Source organism: Dryas octopetala, chromosome 2, assembly GCF_963921425.1.
Source record: "Dryas octopetala chromosome 2, drDryOcto1.1, whole genome shotgun sequence".
NCBI classification, from domain to species: Eukaryota; Viridiplantae; Streptophyta; class Magnoliopsida; order Rosales; family Rosaceae; genus Dryas; species Dryas octopetala.
In genome coordinates, this window is record NC_141367.1 from 28,072,921 (window position 1) to 28,094,810 (window position 21,890).

Genomic DNA, 21,890 nt, shown 5'->3' on the forward strand with positions numbered 1-21,890 from the left:
CAAAGTTTAGGTATTAAATATGAAATAAACCTAAAATAAATTCATTAATCTTTTCATATGCAAATATTATCAACATTGTGTTACAATTGAAATTGATTTATGACTTCACGGCTAAAAAAAAAAATGATTAATGGGTCCATATTCCATTACCTCTCTAGGTTCATGATAATTAATAATTTTGGTAATTTTAACCATTGGATCATATATATTTGGTAATAATTAATTACGTGTAATTTTATTTTAATTAAGTTCCTTTCCCTTTACCCAAAAGCCAAAGGCAAAAGGCAGAGAGAGTAGTAGACCTCAAGTCTTTGAACCATGGTTTGACTCTCTCTACTTCACTCGGGAAACGCGTAGGTCTTTCGCTTTCAACTTCAACATTCATTCATTCCCCAAACTGAAATGGAAACTCTGTGAGAAATCAAAGCCATCCATGTATTTATTATTATTCGTACGCATCTTTGATTCTCTGCACATCTGTGCTCAATCTCCTCCCACAATCTCGCACATTTGGTCTCAAACTTTGGCTTTAGAATTTACACTATGACTCACACTCCCACCAATTTCGCTGTCTAAAAGTGGACCGTCCACTATCCCCGAATGAATTCTTATATGGAAATAAATTCAAATCTTCCTCTCTAACTCTAACTTTGCTTAGAATTGAGAAAACACAAAACCCAGAGAGGTTGATTGAAATGATGGATACCACGAAATTCCTCCTGCTCAAAACCGAATTCGATTTCATTAGTAAGCGTCTTTTAAGCAAGGCCTTGTACGGAAACATGCTTGGAGTCCTTGCTTTCATATGGCTTTTGGTTTTCAACTACTTCCTTCCCTTGTTCCTTGTTTTTGGATTCATAACCAGATACATACTCAGGTATGCTTAAGTTTAATTGTGACTTGCTAATTCAAAGTTCATGCTTTTAATGGGGTTTAAAGTAATTGAATTGGTTCTTTCTTTTTCAGATTTCAGGTTCAGGCAGAGAATCAGAGAAATGAAAACGGTGATGTTTGCTTGCAACAAGACGATCAAGTTGATTCAAAGTGCTCATTGGATTCAGACAATGATGATGTACACAGAGAAGAAGAAACATGTTTTCATTCTCCTAGTAGCACAAGTGGGGATCAAAACAGAGAAAAAACAGAGAAAGATATCAATGGTTTTGTGGAGGCCTTCTCGACTGCAAGCACCGATCTGTACGAATTCACGGCTGGGAAAGATATCAATGGGTACATGAAAGAGCCAAAAGCAATGAACTTTATTGTCCAAGAATTGTATGCGGACTGGGGTAGTCCTAATATTCATGATAATCAAATTGTTGGTAATGAAGTAGAGGCTGCTGAACAAGAGAAAGCAGAGGATCATGTTAATGTTGATCAAGAAAAGGCAGAGGATCATGTGGATGATGATGAAGAAAAAGCAGAGGAAATTGTTCAAAGTGTTCGCATTGGAGAGGTTTTAGAGAAAACAGAGCACGATAAAGCACTCATTGATCATGACCCTTGTGAGATAGGTGAGTACCCTCTTGAGGAATTTAGTATTGGGAAGGTTCCATCTGATGAAAGTGATTATCCACAAAATACAAGTTTTGGTAAGTATGATCAATCAGATGATGAGGTTCAGTCACTTGCAGAAAATTGCGCCATAATTTCTGATTCTGAAGTAGACCCAGTTGGTACAAGACAAGATCATGATGTGGGTTCATTTACCTTTGAGTTTTTGGTGTACAGAAACGTGGGTAAGGAGGCCATTGAGGGAGATCAGAATAAGATCAAGATGAATGTGGAAGATTTTGAATTGCAAGATGTACTAAGTTCCCCGAATGAAAAAGCAGCTGTTTTTCCAGATCAAAACGATAAGTCTGAATCTTCTGATGATGAATATATTGAATTATTAGAACCCCAAATGCAAAATTCTAGTGCCTTGGAAGAAAAAGCTCTGCCCAGCAGGCAAGAAGTTGAGGAGGTTGTGGACAAACAAGTTAAACAACCCATACATGAGTTGAAGGAGAGGAAGTTCGGGTTGGATCCGGATGATGAAAATGAATCGGAGTCCATATGGGATCATGAGGATATAATTGAACAGCTGAAATTGGAAATAAAAAATGTGAGAACTGGGGGGCTTCCCACCATTTTAGAAGAAGATCATCCGTCGGAGTGTACCAAGATGGTGGAGGGTCTGAAGCTAAAGCCGCTCAAGATTGATGAAAAGCTTGGATTCAAAGATCGAATGGAAGAGATTCACAAGGTGTATAAGAGCTACGCAGACAAGATGCGAAAACTGGACATCTTGAACGACCAGACCATGCATGCAATTGGTAAGTAATTAAATTAAATTAGATTCATTCAACATAAAACCTCTCCCTCTGTTTTAAGTTTTTTTTTATTTCTCTGCATATTACACGTTTGTTTTGTTGCCATGAAATGAAATCTCACTCGGTATATTGACAGTGCTTAGCATATATATTTCATATTTGTATGAATAATATATTTGTTCTTTGAGGTTTTGTCCAAAAGAGGTCTTCTTTTGTATATTAGTCAATGATTTTCTTATTTATTTGTTCTTGGAACTTCTTCAAAGTTACATGCTTTCAATAGGTAGATTTTTCTGTTTGCCTGATTTGTGTGGATGGCTGATTACTACTTTGTTGTCCCATCCCTTGAAATTTTTTTTTGGTACTTCCTTTTTTCCACGAAAAAGATTCTCTTGAAGACTTATGGTATACGCATATCATATATGCTTGGCCTCCATCATCTGTATTCCCATCATTTTCCACTAATTATAGCCATCATATTTTATTTTCTTGTTTTTAAGTGGAGGCCTGTGGACCTAAACTAAGGTCGGTCATTGGATATAAATCGACTTCTTTATTGATTTTTTGTTCTTAGTTAATTTATAATAGTTTGAATCTATTAATGATTAATTTCATACAAAATGAATTGTGTCTAGGAATTAAAATAATTATAAAGATTTTAGATATATAAATTGTATCCCACAAGGAAAGAAACGCTTGTGTGAACTGTACCTTTGCACTATGCATGGTAGTATGGTGTAAAAAGAATAAAGCCATAAAATATAGGCCATGCGTTCTAGCTTCATGTAATATATTGGCGGTGGCTTTGACCCCACGTGTGACGGTTCTACCCAAGATATTAATCAGAACGTTACTAATGGACCTAAATTATTTTAGATATTTATCAAAATTCGCAATTAATTTTATATTTATAGATTAAAAGTTTTTTTTTTTTTTTTTGGTACTATATAGATTGAAAGTTTTAATTGTATGGCTCCACTAATTTGGTTTGTGATCATATGCAACAAGTCAAGTCAAGTTTTAATTGTATGGCTTCACAGGTTTTCTCCAGCTGAAAAACCAAGTGAAGTCAGTATCAGTAGTGCAAAAATCTTCTGTTCCAATTGTAAAGTCTCTTCTCTCACAGAGTTACTTGTGGTGGTGCAAAGCACAAAGACCACAACCCAACACAGCAGCCGAGCCAGTGCCAAAATTTGTGGGAGACCTGCACAAGGACTTGGAAGTGGTGTATGTTGGGCAAGCCTGCCTTTCTTGGGAAATTCTTCACTGGCAGCGCAGCAAAGCCCTAGAGCTTCTGCAATATGATGATGATCATGGTCTTTCTCATCAGTATAACCTAGTTGCCACTGAGTTTCAACATTTCCAAGTGCTCCTTCAAAGATTCATAGAGGACGACCCTTTTCAAGGCCCCAGGGTCCAGCATTACGTCAAGAACCGATGTCTTCTTAGTACCCTTCTTCAAGTTCCACAAATAAAATCAGGTAGAACATAAGGTATTCATGTTATTAGACTATGAATCTAAAACACACATTCAGTTAAAAAACAACATAGTATAATGAGATTCGGATTTATAACTAAATAGTGATACTTATGTTGATAGATTGTCTGACAAGAAAACATTTCCGGATTTATGATTATATATGTCTAACTATATCACTGACCTTACACATTATATATGTAATCGTAGATGATTGTATGACGGATAACAAGCATGTAAAGAGAGGAGAAGAAGAGAATCATTCGATAGTTTTGAGTGGAATGTTGGTGAAAATAATTGAGGAATCCATGCGTATATTCTGGAAATTTCTTCGTAAGGATGAAAGGACTCTGGTCCTAAAGGGTCTTCAAGAAACTCAGGTTATTGACCATAACGATTTGGAGCTTCTCATGGACATTCGGAAAGATCTGCAAAAGGTTTGTTAATTGTATAATCTATTTTGTTTAGATTCATTTTGATATTAACCCCAAGTACCCAATAATCATTTAATTTTGTGTCACATATATTGCAGAAGGAGAAAAGGCTGAAAGACATACAGAGAAGTGGAAATTGTATGGTAAAGAAGTTCCAAAAGCATCAAGAAGATGGAGGTGGACATGCTTTGTTGGTTGCTCAAGTTGAATTGAGGTTGATTTTTCGAGTGCTAAATATGTCGAAGCTAACAACAGACCAGTTAGTTTGGTGCCATGGAAAGCTAGGCAACATCAATTTTGTTCACAGAAAGGTTCATGTGGAGCCCTCGTTTTTGCTTTTTCCATGTTGACATTTTTTCATGTTAACATGGCAGGAGGCCTTTCTCTTGACCTGTAGATACCATGTTTTTGACATACATACTTGTAACAACAGATGTAGAAAAATAGCATTGGGTTCGACTTTGGTGAAATAATTGTATAGTTATTGGTCAAATAATTATTAAATAAAATCAATATTCTATAAACCGACTAATTATTATTGAATGAAAAATTAAACATTTATATTCTTAAAATTATTTAATTTTCTTCTACTAATGGCATCTTTTCTTGTGACAAGATTCTATGCTTAGTGTCGAAATATATATGTTTAATTTTCACAAATATCTCACTAAATAATTTCACTAGTATCTAAAAAATGATTTTTTTCAGCAACTACAGGAGGAGCAGCTGACACTGTCATGTGAATAAAGGCCTCTTGCAGAATTGTCCCAGCCAATGGATGCAGCTCTGAAAAAAAGCTTCTTTCAACGACTAGGAACTTGAAACTCCTTTTCAGATGCACTTCAAATCTTGTACTAGTCTCAATATAATTCAGATCCTTGGAAAACCATATTTTGATAAGTTAAAAATTGATTGTGAGAGGATATCAAACCGGTGAACACCAATGGCATCAGGGACCAAAATATATATGTTTAATTCTTACAAATATCTCACCAAATAATTTCAATAGTATCTAAAAGTTTTTTTTTTTTAACTTTCACCATTATTAAAAAAATAGTATGAAATTATCAAGTTGTGTACATGTGTGTATATATATATATATATATTAAATTCTCATATAATTAATATGAATGGTATGACACATTCTTTGAATGACACTATACTCAAAATATATTCATAAAAATTTTGTGAATTCATATAGATATTCACAATTAGAATTTATTTATTATGAGCATGTTAAAAAAATATTATTGGAATATTATGTTTACATTTGTTGCACTTGCACTAATCATTACCATCATCAATTGTCTTTGACTGATCGTGTAATACCTAGTTCTTAAATATTAATTTTCTTGTTTAATTTAATAGAGGGGTTTTATTTAAGAAATTGGGCTTTGAAGATGTATGGTTCTTAAAACAAATGAAACTACAAGAATAAATTATCAATGGTTGTAGTTTTTTGCAAGTATAAAATGTGGGGAAAGAATTACGTACAAAAAGTTGTACTAAAAGTCTAAGAATAAGATACAAAATAATTGGTTCAAATAAACCCAATCTTAAAAAAAATATATCAATATGATCGATTAAATAACAAAATAATAATAAACTCATATTACCAATAACCATACAGAATAAATAGCCGAATGATGTTGTGAGGTTTGAGTTAGAAGGCATTTTGATTTAAGTATTTAACTATAATGTTCACGGGAATAATAGAATAGAAGAAAAGAAAAAATTGTAATTACAAGCAATAAATATGCTCATTATACAACTTATATTGAGTTTTTTTTATTTTTTTTTCAAAAGTTTGCAGGGGCCATGGCCCCTCTTCCTTCCTAGTTTCTACGTTCCGCCTCTGCTTGTGAATTGTGATGGACCTTATGATTTTGTAGCTGTTTGGATAGGTGCGTTAATCGACAGTGCTGGTACAGATTTTGGGCCCAAGAAAGAGAATCCATTGTCCTGAAAAGGCCCAAAAACTTTGTCAAACCCAACCCAATTATGTGGCCCACAAAAATTCCAACCCAACACTGAAATGTCGTTGCATTCGATAATTTTTTTTGGCCAAGATAATTAATCACCTATAATCTCCATTACTCTTTTTGTTTTTTTAACGAATATATTCTCCATTACTCAAATACACACCAATCTATTACAATTTTTAAATAGAAATATCTACGCTTGTAATAGTTTTTATGTATAAAAAAAACAATAGAGTTACAGAGAGCAAGTATATCTTGACGCGTGTTGAAGGGCGGTGGATCAAATGTAATACAAGATCGGTTTTTATTAAAGAATGAATGGATTAGTGGTGTCCCCAATTATTAATTATGTTTTCAGAACAGAATCAGAGGTGATCATCATTCACATTTTCACCAGCGGCAGCAAAGCAAAGAAGAAAACGACGAAGCTTGCCGCTTTAATCAACCAACCAAATAAGGAAACCTGGCCCGCCTTCAGCTTCTAATCTTTTTTAATTAATTAATTAATTAATTAAACAAATCCCGCTTGCCTTATAAGTTATAAGCTCAGGCAATCCAAATGTGCATGCACAACATGACAACACATCTCCAATACGTGTCACCTATGGGCCCAACCCTGGATTCTTTAGGAAACTAAACCCTATTGTTAATTGCTCGTTTAATTTAAAGAGCACCACTTTGAATGATTATTTCCTCTCAACTCCATGAATCTATGAGTGAAGAAAAGCCTGGGTTTGTACCATTCTCTCTTTTTCGAATTTTTGCTTGAATTTGTGCTTTTTTTTTTTTTTTTTGTGTGTCAAATTTGAATTTGTGCTAAACTACTAAAACTTGTTTGAATTTGTTAAAATAATATTAAAATAGTAATGAGAGGTTTGCCTCAGTCAAGGTGCACCAAACCCCATTGGTGCCATTATCCTCATCAAGACAAGACAAGAGTTTGAATAATTTTTCTGTTTTTGGTAAATGAGAGTTTAATAATATATTTTTTGGTTAAGTAAGAGTTCAGTAATATAGATTGTTTTGGTAAGTAAGAGTTCAATAATTAATATTTCAGCAGAAGTAGGAGTACCTTTAAATGAATAAGGACAAAATAGCATATGGCATATTTTAACCAGTTGCTCCAAAAAATTGAAAAAAGCTACCATCTTGGACAAATCATTATGGAGAAGGCTTTAACTTTAAGGTAATGGATAATATTAAACATGTGAAAGAGCATTTTAAAAAACCCACAAGAAATTCCCAAATTATAGTGATGCCACCCAAATGACGAAATTTCCCCTCTATAATATTCCAAAGATTAATTGTTAAACCAGGAAAAAAGGAGACCGCACTAAGCTAGAAAATGAGGAAGCATGTCTGTAAAGGAAAGCAATTACTTCATTACTACTAATGGAAAGTTAAACATTATTAATAATTAACTTAAATTGCACTAAAAAATGATGAAGCAAATATTAACTTTTCTCTCTCTTTAATTTGTTAGCTAATAGGCTAATAGGTATCCCTCTCTCTCTGTTCCCTTCCTCCTCTTCCTCACCAAACACAAACAGTAGTCAGTAACCATTAATGAACAAGCTAACAAGAAATAGTAAATTAAATGAAAGCAGCACTAAAATCGCCAAGCTTCTCTGTCTCTGTCTCTCTTTGTATCTCTGGGTTGATGATCATGATGAAGAAGAAGACCCATTATTTGAAAGATGAAAACTTGCTCTGCTACCTTCATTTTGGTGGTGGGCATTGTTGTAATTGGTGTTCTGAGCAATATCACCAGCTCCCTCACCTCCATTTCTGATTTCATTGACATTGCTATGAATAATCTGGTGCTCAACACCTCTCTCTGCTGATCTCTTCTTCAAAGTGTGCTTGTTGTTGTGCATCCAAACCTTGAGCACCCCTCTACCAACCCCAACCTCATTGCAAAACTCCTCCACCAATCTCTCATCACTCTTCTGCATTCTCCAACCCACTTTCTCAGCAAACAAACACATCTTTTCCTTCTGCTCTTGGCTGAACTTGGTTCTAGATCTCTTTCTCCCATTTGGGTTGTTCTGGGGCGACTTCACCGACACCAAGGCCGTTGGGTAGAGACCAGGGAGGTGCTGCTGCTGCTCATCGGACGGCAGCCCAGAAAAGCCGGAGCTGAGGGCAAGCAGCATATGGGGTGGAGATGCAAAATAGGAGGGGGGCAAGTGTGAGACCGGAGGTGGAGAGTGTGGGCTTAAGGTTGGGCCTGGGCTTGAGCTTGGGCTTTGGCTGGGGCTTGGGCTTGAGCTTTGGTGGTGGTGGTGGGCTGGCGCTGGTAGTCCCGGTGGAAAGCGCCGGTGGACGTTGAGAATCTTGGGTTTGATGACGTGTTCGTCGAGGTCATGGCGGCGGTGGAAGTTGCGGTGGCAGCCACAAGCGGCGCATTTTAGCGAGGTGGGGTCGGCGGGGTTGGATGAGGGGCTGGGCATGAACTCTCCGCAGCCGTCAAGGGCGTGGCCGCCTATGCTGGCTGCATGGTTCTTGAGGCATTCTTTGTAGCCGGCCACCATTTGTGGTGGCGGTGGCGGTGGTGGCGTTGGTGGTGGGACCAGGTGGTGGTGGTGGGGCTTGAGTACGCCGTTGGTGAAGGATAAGGACCTGGTGGTGGATTTGGGGTCTGATGGGGGCTCAGTGTCTGTGTCTGGGGTCTTGATGGTAGCAGTGGCTGTGGCGGTGGGAGTGGTGTTGCTTAAGTCCATGGCTTGACATATATATATATATATATATATCAGCTCTGGTTTGGGAAATGGAATTAGTAATTAGGGTTTTGTTTGGTTTACAAAATTTTGGGTGTCAAAGGAGAAATTTTGATTGGGATGATGAAGGTTGTAATGAGAAGTGATGAGAAATATATAGATGGGGTTGTGGGAGACGCATGGATTTCAACTATTACAAGTTTACAACACCTAATAGGTCCCCAAATCTCTCTTAGCCCAAAAGAGAAATTTAAATAAATAAATAAAACCGATCTCAATTCTCAAGTCTCAACCACCTAATTAAGCACTTTAATAAAACAGATACGAGACATTTCTCCAATAAAAAAATGGAAAAACTTATTAGGGTGATAATTACTCTGTCATTTTGAAGGGATTTAATCTGAGGTTACGTATGTGGTTCATGTGTTTGTTGAGAGCAATAAATTAGCAACGCTGATTTTTCATTTTTGTTTTTTGTTTTTTTGGGGTGTAAGAAAATATTCGTTGGAGTCAGCGATTTGAACTTTTGGGGACCTGCAACCCAATCCTAAACGTATACGTGTCCTGTGCGTAGTACATGAGTACATTTTGAGCAGCAGCAGCAGCTGAAGCTATGCCTTTGCCAGTGGAAATGTGCAATTTCCTCCATTGTCCTCCTCCACTCCTCTTTTTGCTACAACCAATTTTTAATGTTTACATGGCAGAACAAGAACCAATTTTGATTTTGGTGGTCAATCTCTTTTGTGCTTAGGACTTGGATTCAACTTTGTGTCACTATATATGGCCAAATATAATGTATGATTAGTGGTCCCAAAACAGTACCATGCAGTGACTATTTTCTGATTAACGTACACACACAGTATTTTACAAATTAAATACAAGACTGATTAGGAGTATTACATTAGGCATTAATAGTCTACAGAAACCCTTAATAGATAAACTTGAAAACTTGAAAATGGAGGCCAATTTGTGTACTTGGTTTACTTATTATTCCATTAATTAATAAGACAAATGATGATGATGAGAAATTGACATTTAACAGCACGTTGTGGGGGGTTAACTTGATCTTGCAGAAACAAAAACACGCTGCTTAATTACAAAGTAAAACATTTGAACAAAAAAAAAAAAATTACAAAGTAAAACATGTAATTTACCAAAGGAAATTATATATTGATTAGATTTAGAGGCCACGACCACCACCTCTAGTCTAAAAAAGTTTAAAGTTGCTACTCATGTAGTCATGTCGGTTTCTGGGCCTTCTTTCATTTTCCTTTAATTATTCCACGTGTTGCAATACCCATTGTTCTCTGTATTGCGGCCACACGCTCAGCATTAAAAACATAAAAAAACTTAGAGTTTAATCAATCTAATATTTTTTATTTGAAAAATAAAATTTTTTGATCATTTTTTTGTTAAAGAAATATGTTATTATTTTTTAAATTTTTTTTAAATAAGTTTATTTGGACAAAAGTAGTATTTAAAAAACTCAAATGTGGAAGCCCAATTTCAAGCCGGCCCACTTTTTAAAAAATAAAGTGCTACTATTACATTTGAGAATTGTTATTATCTAACAATAACAATTCTTAGTTTGCAAAAAAAACTAAAAAACAAGGTAACTTATACAAATCTTATCTTTTTTTTTTGTATAAACACATCAAAAATAGCATAAAACAAAACAAACAAAAGCTCGTTATCTTTTTTTTTTTTCAATATTTAGAGAATTGTCACTGTTGAATAGTAACAACTATATTTTAAACCAAATTAAAAAATTGCCACTGTCCATTAGAGATCAAATATTGTTATTATTATTGTCAGACAACGCTATTATATTTTTTTTTTGGTATCGGGCCATTTTTTTTAGCACCAATTTTTTTTTCCACATCTAGCAATTATTATTCATTGACATTGTCAAAGAGTAGCTATTTTTAATTTTTTACTATGCAAAGACAACTTATACAAATCTTCGCACAATAATAATCACCTAAATTGCTACTGTCACACAATAACAATCACTTTATTGCTACGTTGATCACGTGAAATAACCGTTTTGCTATTCTCACTGCAGCTTGGCTCGAATATCCAATATGGCAACATGGCGACATCAAGAATAGGATTTCCTGAGCCTGTGTACCTGTTAAGACCATACAACTAATAAATTTTCAATTTTCACAACAATTTGACCGTCCAATGGCCTAAATAGATAGTAACCACCACTTGTGGTGACTACTTTACCTTAAAGAACACACAATCATCACCAAAAACTTACCAATTGAACTTAAAAAGGTTCTTGGGACTCTAATTGGGTCGAAATGATAAAATCCATTTCCAACCCGCCGCCACAAGTGGTGGCATCGGTGGTGGCAGCGGCGGCAGCGGCGGCACAACTTAGCAATTCACAATTTCAACTCCAATCAGTCCCAATTACACAATAGACACCTCAATTGAGTCAAAACAACTCAAAATCAAACCCAATTTATGGAAATTCAAATTTTGCCTAAACCTTAGAATTTCAATTCTCAAAATTTCTCAAAATTGGCAAGCCATATATTAGGGGAGTGAAAGCCTATGGTGAGGGGAGAAAAATCCACCAAAATTCTAGGCGATCGGAGCTCAAAGGTAGTAGAAATCGGCAAAACACCGTCGATGGTGGAGTTGTCTTTCCGTCCAATATGAGGATCATAGCTTCCTAGAGGCACAACGACTTCAGATTGCACCCGATGATGCTAAATTTTGGATATGTTAAAGTAGACACACAGAGGAATAACTTTGTAGTTAAACACTTTTCAATTTGGGGTCTGGAAATCAACGGATTTCACAGGGGAAGAACGTACATCTTACCAGGCGGTCAGAACAGAGTTAGCTCACTTCGTCCTTTCTTATCTTTCTCCATACAAGTCCGATTGCTCTGAATTTTGGATATGTTATAGGTGATATCATGACAAACAACATTTGTGTTTTGAGTTTTCGCATTTGAGGTTGTCATCTAGGCAAACCAAACGGTGAATATAGATAAGAGAGAGAAAATGGATGCAAGAGAAATAAGAGAGAGAGTGAGAGAGAAACGGAAAAAGAGACGGAGTCAATCAAGTGGACCGAGGGGGAAAAAAAAACTGGGCCGGAAGCAACTTAATTGGATCCGCTGGGAAGCCTAATTAGAAGGTGGGTTTTATAGAAATGTGGAAGTCCAAAGTAGGGGTATTGGTAATTATTTGTTTTTTTTTCTTTTCTAAATAAAGCACAAAATCTCAGAATTAAAACCTAATATAAAGCCGACAAATTAGGGTTTGAGAAAGAAGTAAAAATATACTGTCGAATACTCGAAAATGGCTGTCGCGCACTCAACGATTAGTATATGTGAAAAAAATAGAAACTAATAGACTAATATTATATAACATAGAATGATTATAATATTATTGAACTTTAATTAAAATTTTAAAAGTCATAAAGCCTTAATAGAAGTTAAAAGATCTAAAATCTCAAGTTAATAAATTGTAAAATTAAAAGTTCTTAATCCCTATCCTCTTCGCTTAAGCCTGATTAGTTTCCTTCGCATGCCACGTTATAGTTGTAAGCAATTACCCTCTTTTAATTCTTTCGTAAGGATTATATGGCTAACGATTGAGAACAAGATTAGTGTCACGTCTAAATAGGTACCATGAGTAATCTATCACTAATATGATTGAAATTTTTTGAGATAAAATCAAACATTTAACAAACATTTGCACTTAAAATCATCTGCTAATAGGTATGTTCCAACCAAGGAGTAAAATTTTGGTTTCGATAAAATTTTCGATGGAAATTTAGACGGAAATTTTCGCGAAAATTTCGATTTCGATAAAATTAGACAAAAACGATGAAAATTGCTATCAAAATACGAAAATTTCGAGTGAAACTTGACCATATGTTTATTTATCATATTATCAACTACATTTATAAAAAACTTTGAAAAAACCAAATTATATTGTAGGTTTCATATGATATAAGGCAAATATAATGCGCGCTGGGCAAATACTGTTAAATAAAATTAGTATAATGAATAAATGAAATTAGTATATTCTTTATACTCTATAATCTATAGATTAAATCATAATACTAAACCCTATATACTCTATACACCTTAATACTCTTTATACTCTATAATCTATACTTTATATTGTTTAGGATATGATATAGGATATTAGTGTTTAGGTCTTTTAGGATATTTTTAATTATTTTTTATATATAAATATATTAAAATTTAAAAACACCTAAACGAAACACCAAAACGGCCAAACGAAACTCAAAACTTTATTTTTTTTTCCAATTGCCCAAAGTCTACAAACCTCAATCAACCCTAAACCTTTTTTTTTCTTTCCTTTTCATTTGTTTACCAAATTATTTGTTTTTATTTTATATTTAAAATTAAAGAAGGGCAATATCTTTTTCCAAAAAAAAAAAAAAAAGGACAATATCACTCACATTGCTATGTTAATAGTCAGGAGGAAGTTTATTGGGAACCATAATAGAAAAAAAATAAAAAAAAATATAACAGAGGATTCAATCCCCCTAAAAAAAATAATAAAAAAAACCCTCCTACCGTCCAACAATAAACATGTCCAACCCATCTGCGTAATATGTCACACTAATTAATATAAAGAAGGACACGTGGTTTTGAATTTCTCTCTTCTCTTTCTAAGTTTCTATTTCTCATATTTTTCCCAAAAAGTTGGAATATGGCAGCCGTAGATAAGGGTTGACCACATCTGTAATTGTGGCAACTATGTGACCATTCAATAATTATATATTATAAAGTTATTTATAATGGTTTGTAATTGGCATATAGTCACAATTGTGTAATTGTCATGTACAATTGTTTTTTGTTTTTTTTTTAATGAAAAATGAGTGAGCCTTCTCTTTTTTTGGCCAGAAAAAATGAGTGAGCCTTCAAATGAGCGTTTGATGGGTATCTGAATATTGGACAAGGCCCTAGACAAATTCCTTCCCTCCCCTTAATATATAAAACAAAAAAATTTGTGAATTAATATTGTATCGAAAAAAAAAAAGTTGTATGACTTGAAAAACTGCTCCAGCTCCCCCATTCCTCATTTCCCTTTTTTTTTTTCTTTTTTTTTTCTTCTTTTCCTTTCTCTCCACAAACTCCACCCCTTTATTCTTTTCTCTCTCTCTCTCTCTCTCTCTCTCTCTCTCTCTCTCTCTCTCTCTCTCGGCATCTCCATCACCAGCCCACCATCACCCTCATCTCGCCCCTACCGTCGCCCTCAGCCACCGAAACCCAGCCTCTCTTCTCTTCCTCCCTCCACGGCCTCAACTCCCAAGTGAGAAAGAGCTCTGAGTTTGGGGGAGAGATCTCAGTTTGTGGCTGCTAGTGTTAGTCACAGCAGATTTAGGCGAAATTTCATCCAAATTTCGGTGAAATTTTGACGAAATTTGGAGAAATTTTACAAAAACACACATATTCCGAGTTCAAAATTTCAGGCGAAATTTTGCCGAAATTACCAAAATTTCGCCGAAATAATACAAAAAAAAATAGATATGTGATAAAATTTTGGGACCTCAAAAAAAACGAAAATTTCGACAAAATTTCGTCAAAATTTTCGAAATTTCATTCCTTGGTTCCAACAAGTCTTAATTCTCAGATTTCAATGTTCAATAGTGGATCGTTGAACTTCAAACCTTATTACGTAAAGACTTAACATAATTAAATTCAAAATAAATAGTGAATCTACACAAGTCCGTTTTTTGTCACATTTTTTTTTTTATCTCAAATTCAACCCATTGGTTCAGAATTTCAGATGTGATGCCTTTTGTCTTTTATGCTGCTAATCCTCTCAATTATGTTTTGTTAGAATCCAATAAAACATAAAATTGAATGATTAGATTTCAAAATTCTTCCCAACTATTTAAATCATGGCATTCTTTATCTTCTAATAATAAGGTGTGAACATTTCTGCGGCTATGGAACAGCAAGATCACAAAATTGGGTGCAATATATTAGTGATGCGTGACTTATAGGCCATAGTCCATAGAAAAAGGGCTTGGGAGTTTGGGGGTCCAAAACCTCTTAATGGTTCAAACAACGTTCTGACAATTATGTCATCGTCAAGAAGCACGCGCAATGAGCAAAATGACACCCAATGTAACAGAGGCTACACAATTGGATAATCACACCCCACTTATCATACAATTGGTTCTTCTATTTACTATAATTGAGTTTCAAATTGGCAAATTCCCTTTTTTTTAATTATTAACTATTTTATTAATAAAGCAGTTTCTCTTTTTCTTTTTTCTTCATGACTAATTCAAGACAGGTCATCATTACTTGTATACTTGCATCAAGGTATTTTTCTTATCATAATGTCTGTAGATCCACAGAAATTAATTCATACAATGATAATTCTGAGAATATACACAGAGGGGGGGGGGGAATTATTTTCAAGTGGAATATAATATCTCCCTCTTTTATGGGCATAAAATTGTAAAAATGGTTCTGATTGCCTCTATGACTACTTGGACTTTTGCAGTAAAAGATTAACATAAACAACCATCATTGTAAATTTGTAATTGTCACTATTTGCTTTATGCAACCCAAAATAATAAAAAGAAACCCCGTCAATTTCTATTGTTGCAGGAAATATAAGCACTAAGAAAAGATGTGTTTAATTAAGCACTTTAAATTGCTGAAATACAGTTGTTTGATAAGGTAGCAGTAGCAGTAGCAGGCTCTGAGAGAGAGAGAGAGAGAGAGAGAGAGAGAGAGAGAGAGAGAGAGAGAGAGAGAGAGAGAGAGAGAGAGAGAGAGAGAGAGAGATGAACATAAACATAAGGCTTATTCATACAATTGCCCTATGTAAGATACACTTTTTTTCACTTTGTCCCCTGAAACTTAAATCCTCTCAGTTTGTCACCTGAACTTCGCAAAGTTGTTGCAAAAGACCCTATGCCGTTAACTCTGTCAATTTTTCCGTTAAAATAGCTGACATGGCACCTATATGGCATGAGTGAGACCCTTTTTTAGTTATGTAAGATCCATGTAGACAAGCAAAATTATAAAAGATTGACATGGATCTTATTATTTTTAGTTTAAAAATTATTTTTTTTGTCCACATGGATTTTACATAACTAAAAAAGGGTCTCACTCATGCCATATAGGTGTCACGTCAGCTATTTTAACGGAAAAATTGACAGAGTTAACGGCATAAAGTCTTTTGCAATAACTTTGTGAAGTTCAGGTGGCAAACTAAGAGGATTTAAGTTTCAGGGGGCAAAGTGAAAAAAAGTGTATCTTACAGGGGGCAATGGTGTAAATAAGCCTAAACATAAATATGTCAGTGGTGTGTGATTAATTAGCAGAACCAGATTCCAGGGGTGAGGGGTCCACTGCCATTACAATTTACAAAGCAAATGTGGGCCAAACACAAATGGACCATGAAATTTTTATCTTTATAGCATTGGATAATATCACAGGGTTACTTGTAATTATGGGTGGATCAGCATCCACCTAAAAGCATTTATGTTCTTTCATGCCATATTACAGAAGAAGATAAGACCTAGCTTGGCTAGGCACCCAAGTGTGAGAAAGGGAAACACGTCCACTTGTACAGAGCCTGACAAAGGCCCAAAGATAATATGGATAAGCATTATCCTTTTATTATAGCAAATGGAATATTACTGCATAAATATATAATCATTAATATAATTCTTTTTTATTTTCAAGTTTCCCCTTATTAATTTGCTCTAACAAGGCGTCCCAAATCATGCACACAAACAATTCAATTAGTTTTTGCTTCCAGAAACAGAGATTCGTTTTCAAATAAAGGTTGTGTTCGACTTGTGTCTGAGTCTAACTCATCCATTTACATACCAATTGTAGAGTGGTAGACAACCTTATTATCCTGATGAAATTGGATCCCCTGCCTTGCTTCCATGTAAGGCCGTACTATATTTAAATATGAGCCTTTGAAGATAAAGTAGAGAGAGAAAGAGTAAGGAGAGATAGATTGTCTTAAAGGCTCAGATTTGAGCTTAATACCAGGCTTACAGAGGATACAGGTTCTATCCATATATGCTAAGAAGCATAGATAATATGGAATCTGGACCAATACATTATCTCAGAAAAATGGGTTTTCTCAAAATCTCATAACCAAGTGCTTTTGAGTCAAGGACAATCCTATTAGCTCAAAGATGAATGTACAACTAAAACAGACTCAAAGGTAATGCTTAAAGCAAACATTATTGAAAACTGTCATGCTGGCTAATTAATAGAGTGTGTTCAGTGATTCAGTAGAAGAGGTCCCTAAAACTTGAAAAGGCGTTTTTGTGAATGGTGGGTGTTTTTGTTAGTCAGGACCAATTAAGGTTCCACCATGTGGGTTAATGTGGCGTAGCGCCTAATTAACCTCTTGATGCCGCTTCCAGCATCACATTAGTCATTAGTAACGCTAGGCTGAAAAGAGAGAAAATAAAAGAATATTATGGAGCAATTAATTTATGATGATGATGTGGTGTGATGAGAAGTGCATTTGTCTCCCTCATTCAATGACTGAGTTTGAATCGCCACACAGCCCACACTACCATATATATAAAAAGAAAGAAACTAGTCCTACAAGACTGCACCATATAGGCATAGCCCAATGAAATAGTAGCAGCTAGCAGTCTGTACCAATTCTTGACTGTGGACTTTGAGGACTTGTGAAGTGCCATTCAAAGCCCATGAACTCCAATGAGGGACTTTGACTTCTTTTATTTTCTGTTTGATGTTGCAAGAGGATTAAGTTAGGAAGTGAACCCATATATAGAATTCAAACCATTAAGAACAGCCACTTCAACTTAGAAATTTGAAGTTTGATGTTGCTTCTCTATGGCTGCTTAGAAATTTGCTTGCTACAAAATGAATAGATTGGGATTTTAATGCATAAATTATGGTGACACTGTTATGCTTTGCACCTGATGGTTTAAATAGATAAGTAGAAAGAATTGATACACAGATGAGATGAACATCCTGCATTTTTTTGAAGTAAAACAACTTAAATCTTATTATCATGGGCTCATGGCACAGTGGAACTTTTCATTGGATCTGGGTTCATAAATTTCCACATAACTAATTGTGTTCCCTCCCCTGGCCTAATCCCAATGTTTCACTTTTCATATATTCTGCTTATTCTGGATGTCACCTTACGAAGTACATTTTTATAATTTCTCTACATTTCTGCATCATCTGATATATTGTAGCCAACTACATTGAGCTGAAATTTGTCAAGAATGAAGATGACATAAACTTTTCGACCGAAATTTTTGTTGAAAAACCCCTGCTGATGATGTCTCAGAGATTTTCATGCCATGTTGCTGTCATGATCAGCACCATGTTCTCTAATTTTGCTTCATTTCCCTAATAGAAGACTTTCAAGTACTAATTCTGAATTCACCACATATATCTGCCATATGGTTATTGATAAAGCCATTGCATTCTAAACCATGAAAGGGAGATTCAAGCCCTCTTTGTAAAGAAAATACTGAGGTTCTTGCAGAAACATAAAAGGAAAGTGCTCTCTTCTTTTTCTTGTTGGCATCAACACTTAACATATGGCATAACAGGAAAATAAATAAGTAATAGTAATAATAATAATAATTTATACCACTTAACATATGGCAATATATCTGTAGTGCAGTTATGAGGCTGTATTATTTGGGTGTGAAATTTCAATATATTGTAATTTTGTGCTTCATAGTGTTTGTTTTTGTTAGCGAGGAAGATAACAGTTCTCTGAAAATAAAGGTATGAAACAAGCTCATTACATTTGAAAGACATTGCAATTGTAAGAGCTGGAGGATTACAAAAGAATTTCACTATGATCTGCAGCAAAAAAACTCTAATACTGAAGCAAACAGAAACAGAACATTGTTCTTCAAAAAAAAATAAAAAGTAGAAAAAATTGAAAACAACTATATTGTTTCTTTGATTTGGAGCCACCACCATCATCTGTACTGTCTCTCATTGGTCATTGATTGTGATATTGGCCCCAAAATACAGAGACGATGGGTTGGCTCACTGAAAGCCTTCAATGGCTTCCTCTGTTACTTGACTATACACAGCTCTCTCTCTCTCTCTCTCTCTCTCTCTCTCTCTATTATGAAAACTCTAATGCAAGTTGAAATGTCCAACTTGCTCCTTCTAGTCAAAGAAACAAGGCAGCATGAATGGCTTAAGACCTATTGTGGATAGGATCTGACCCTCTTCGCACTCTTCTTTTGCTTGATTGATTTGGATCAAACTTGTTGTTTGTATTGGTTGAATTCTTCATCTCTGTGCTCATTTCCTCCATGTTCACAGCCTTAAGACTCCGTGAACGATGCTCTTGATTCTGTCTGAGGGCAAGGCCTTTACTTCTGAGAGCAGAAACTTCATATGGTTGAACTACTAACAACCCAATACAGACAACAAGGACAAGCACTCTATGAATACTGATCAACACCATGGTTTAATTTCTACACAAACAAACAAGAAGAATAGTGGTAGAAGTAGTACTAGTGTCTTCTTTTTGTTCGAGTACTAAGATTTAAGACCAGTTTGTATTCTTATGTTCCATTCCTGTAGATATAAGCACGCTATTTATATGTTGTTGGGTTTGGCTGGGGGCTTTAAAGTGTAAAGCATGGAGGGTCCCAAAACACCAAGAGGAATTTTAGATTCACCCAAATCATAAGTCTGCAATCTAAGCAAATTAAGGCTGTTATATTGAAGAATCTGACAAGGATGAATAAAGGGATTTGAGCAATACCCTTGAGAAGCCAAGTATCCCTTTTTCATTTGTTTAATTTTCTGCAAACATCTCTATCATTAGCCACATGCCACATCACTCTATCATATATGCTTACATGTAAATTGAAAATATGCTTATTCATTCAAGTTGCCCATTATATGATAAGTATGATAAGGCTAAATGTTTCTTACTAGACAGATAACATCAGATGTTACTATTGATTATATTGATTCTTATGTGAATGTATTCCCAAACTTTGTGGAAGGTAACACTATTCCTAACTTCATGCTTAGATTGTGTTCAGCTGAAGCTGATACCATCAAGTTGTACTTTTTGGGCCTCACACACTACACATGATGGATCTTCATGGAATTAGACTCATAATGTGTGATTTGTATGGGGGGTTTTATGGTAAAATGCATTTCCTTTCCTACTAAGAAAAGGGGGTTTCTGTTTTGTTAATAGGAATAAATGACTGGGCAGACACAAGTGATGGGCCACCCAGAACTAGCAGATGCTACAGTGGCACTGGCAAGCAAGCCATGCATATAAAGAATAGATAGGAGAGGAGAAGATTAATGGGGAATAGAGCAGTAGCCCCCAAAAGAAACAAACACTTGCTTTATGCCATTCTAAGATCTCTTCTTCCCAACTTTAGACTTCCAAGCTCTCTTCCCAATGCAACAAAAATAAGAGTACTACTACATGGTTACTTGTGCTAAATGTGTTTCTTTATGCTTTACTTTGCTCTTCTTTGGGTTGCCAAGCTCTATAAACCCCAATTCAATTTCTCAGACAGACCCACTTCTTCAATATTTGTAATTTTCTCGTTTATTAATGTAGACCATCTTTTTCTTTATATCTCATTATTTAGCAAGTAATATTACAATAGTATATAATATATATCACATGCAACTTGGAACATTCTAAAGCATAAATTCCTGTGCTTTATCCAATGTGGGTGACATGATCAAGCCTTAAGATGAATGGCGACTGGTCATGGTCCAAGCAAAAATCTCAGCTTGAATGTTTTGTTAATAATGTGCTTGATTCTCTGCTTTTTATCCACAAATTAAAGTAAAAAGAGCCACTGAGTTGTAGCTTTCTAGTTCATTTTTCCTCCTTACAAGGTTTAAAACCTCCTTTCACAAACCTGCATATAACATAAAACGCATTAATACACATTAGAGTTATAACTTGATATGCACATTCCACATCAAGCTGTAATATTCTTAGCACCAATAAACATATGAACACCAGAAACATGGTGTCGGCCGTCGGGGCTTCTTTTGTTGCCTTGCAGATGACTTAAGCAGATCCTTGACATCTAATTATTCATTCATTTATATATTGCTTGTTAGGCTAACGAGATAAGGATTTCTAGGATAATTTTTTATCCCAAAACATCTGGGACTCATTTTTTTATATATATCATATTTGGTTGATTATGATTCTATTTTATTTGAGAATTGTGATAGCTACTCTCCAATAGAATAATCAGTTAAAATGTACACAAAACTTGCAGGACTGGCTGTGTACACATCTGACACTATAAACCCGAAGAGTGGCTTCAAATGCAAGTGCCAATAACAGTGGTGGATCCAAAAATTTATCTTTACGAAAACAATGAACGAAATTAGAGACAATAAGTAAAGTTTAACAAGGACAAAGTAGGTTGATAGAGTCAATTGACCACCACTGGGCAGTGACACTGATGTTGATCTGGTTCAAGCCTTTTGCCAAATTAGGAAATAGAGATAGAATGATAGGTGGGACCTTTTGCTTGTTTGGATTGTGGTACGGGTACGTACCACATTGCTAAGGTAAATGAGTTTAATGTTGTTAGATACGCTTTCTTCTCTTTAAAGTCGGTAACCATTATTCTCACTAATCTGGTGGATCCATCCCACATCATTTTAATCACTACTACGAGTACAAGTTAAAATAAAATAACCAAAGAAACAAAGAGTTAATCTATATTTCATCTAAGGGCTTTATAGATTCTCGAGGTTGGTCCTAAAGTTGTGGCTTTCTAAACATGTTTAAAACTAATGGTCCCATCAAGTTTAAACCCCCCACCAGGCCACCACCTTAACGGTCTCGGTGCAATGACAGCATTTGTTCATAAGGGAGAGTAAGCCATCAAAGCAATGAGTACCAAAGCAAGTTAAAGAAGATAAAGCAAAATGATCAAATTCTATTTAA

General features: G+C 35.1%; 2 protein-coding genes across 2 annotated transcripts; one reads left to right on the forward strand and one right to left on the reverse strand.

Annotated features, from left to right (window-relative positions):
* Positions 1-364: 364 nt before the first annotated feature.
* On the forward strand, positions 365-4,707 carry LOC147295130 (uncharacterized). The gene is made up of 5 exons (XM_086232554.1): positions 365-877; positions 967-2,318; positions 3,356-3,796; positions 4,003-4,229; positions 4,325-4,707. Exons 1-5 carry the CDS (start codon positions 696-698, stop codon positions 4,574-4,576), a joined length of 2,454 nt encoding a protein of 817 aa, XP_086088680.1. The 5' UTR covers positions 365-695; the 3' UTR covers positions 4,577-4,707.
* A 2,944-nt stretch (positions 4,708-7,651) lies between these two features.
* Positions 7,652-9,186, reverse strand: ZFHD1 (zinc finger homeodomain 1). The gene has a single exon (XM_086231652.1). The coding sequence runs from the start codon at positions 8,929-8,931 to the stop codon at positions 7,873-7,875; it is 1,059 nt and encodes a 352-aa protein (XP_086087778.1). The 5' UTR covers positions 8,932-9,186; the 3' UTR covers positions 7,652-7,872.
* Positions 9,187-21,890: the final 12,704 nt, after the last annotated feature.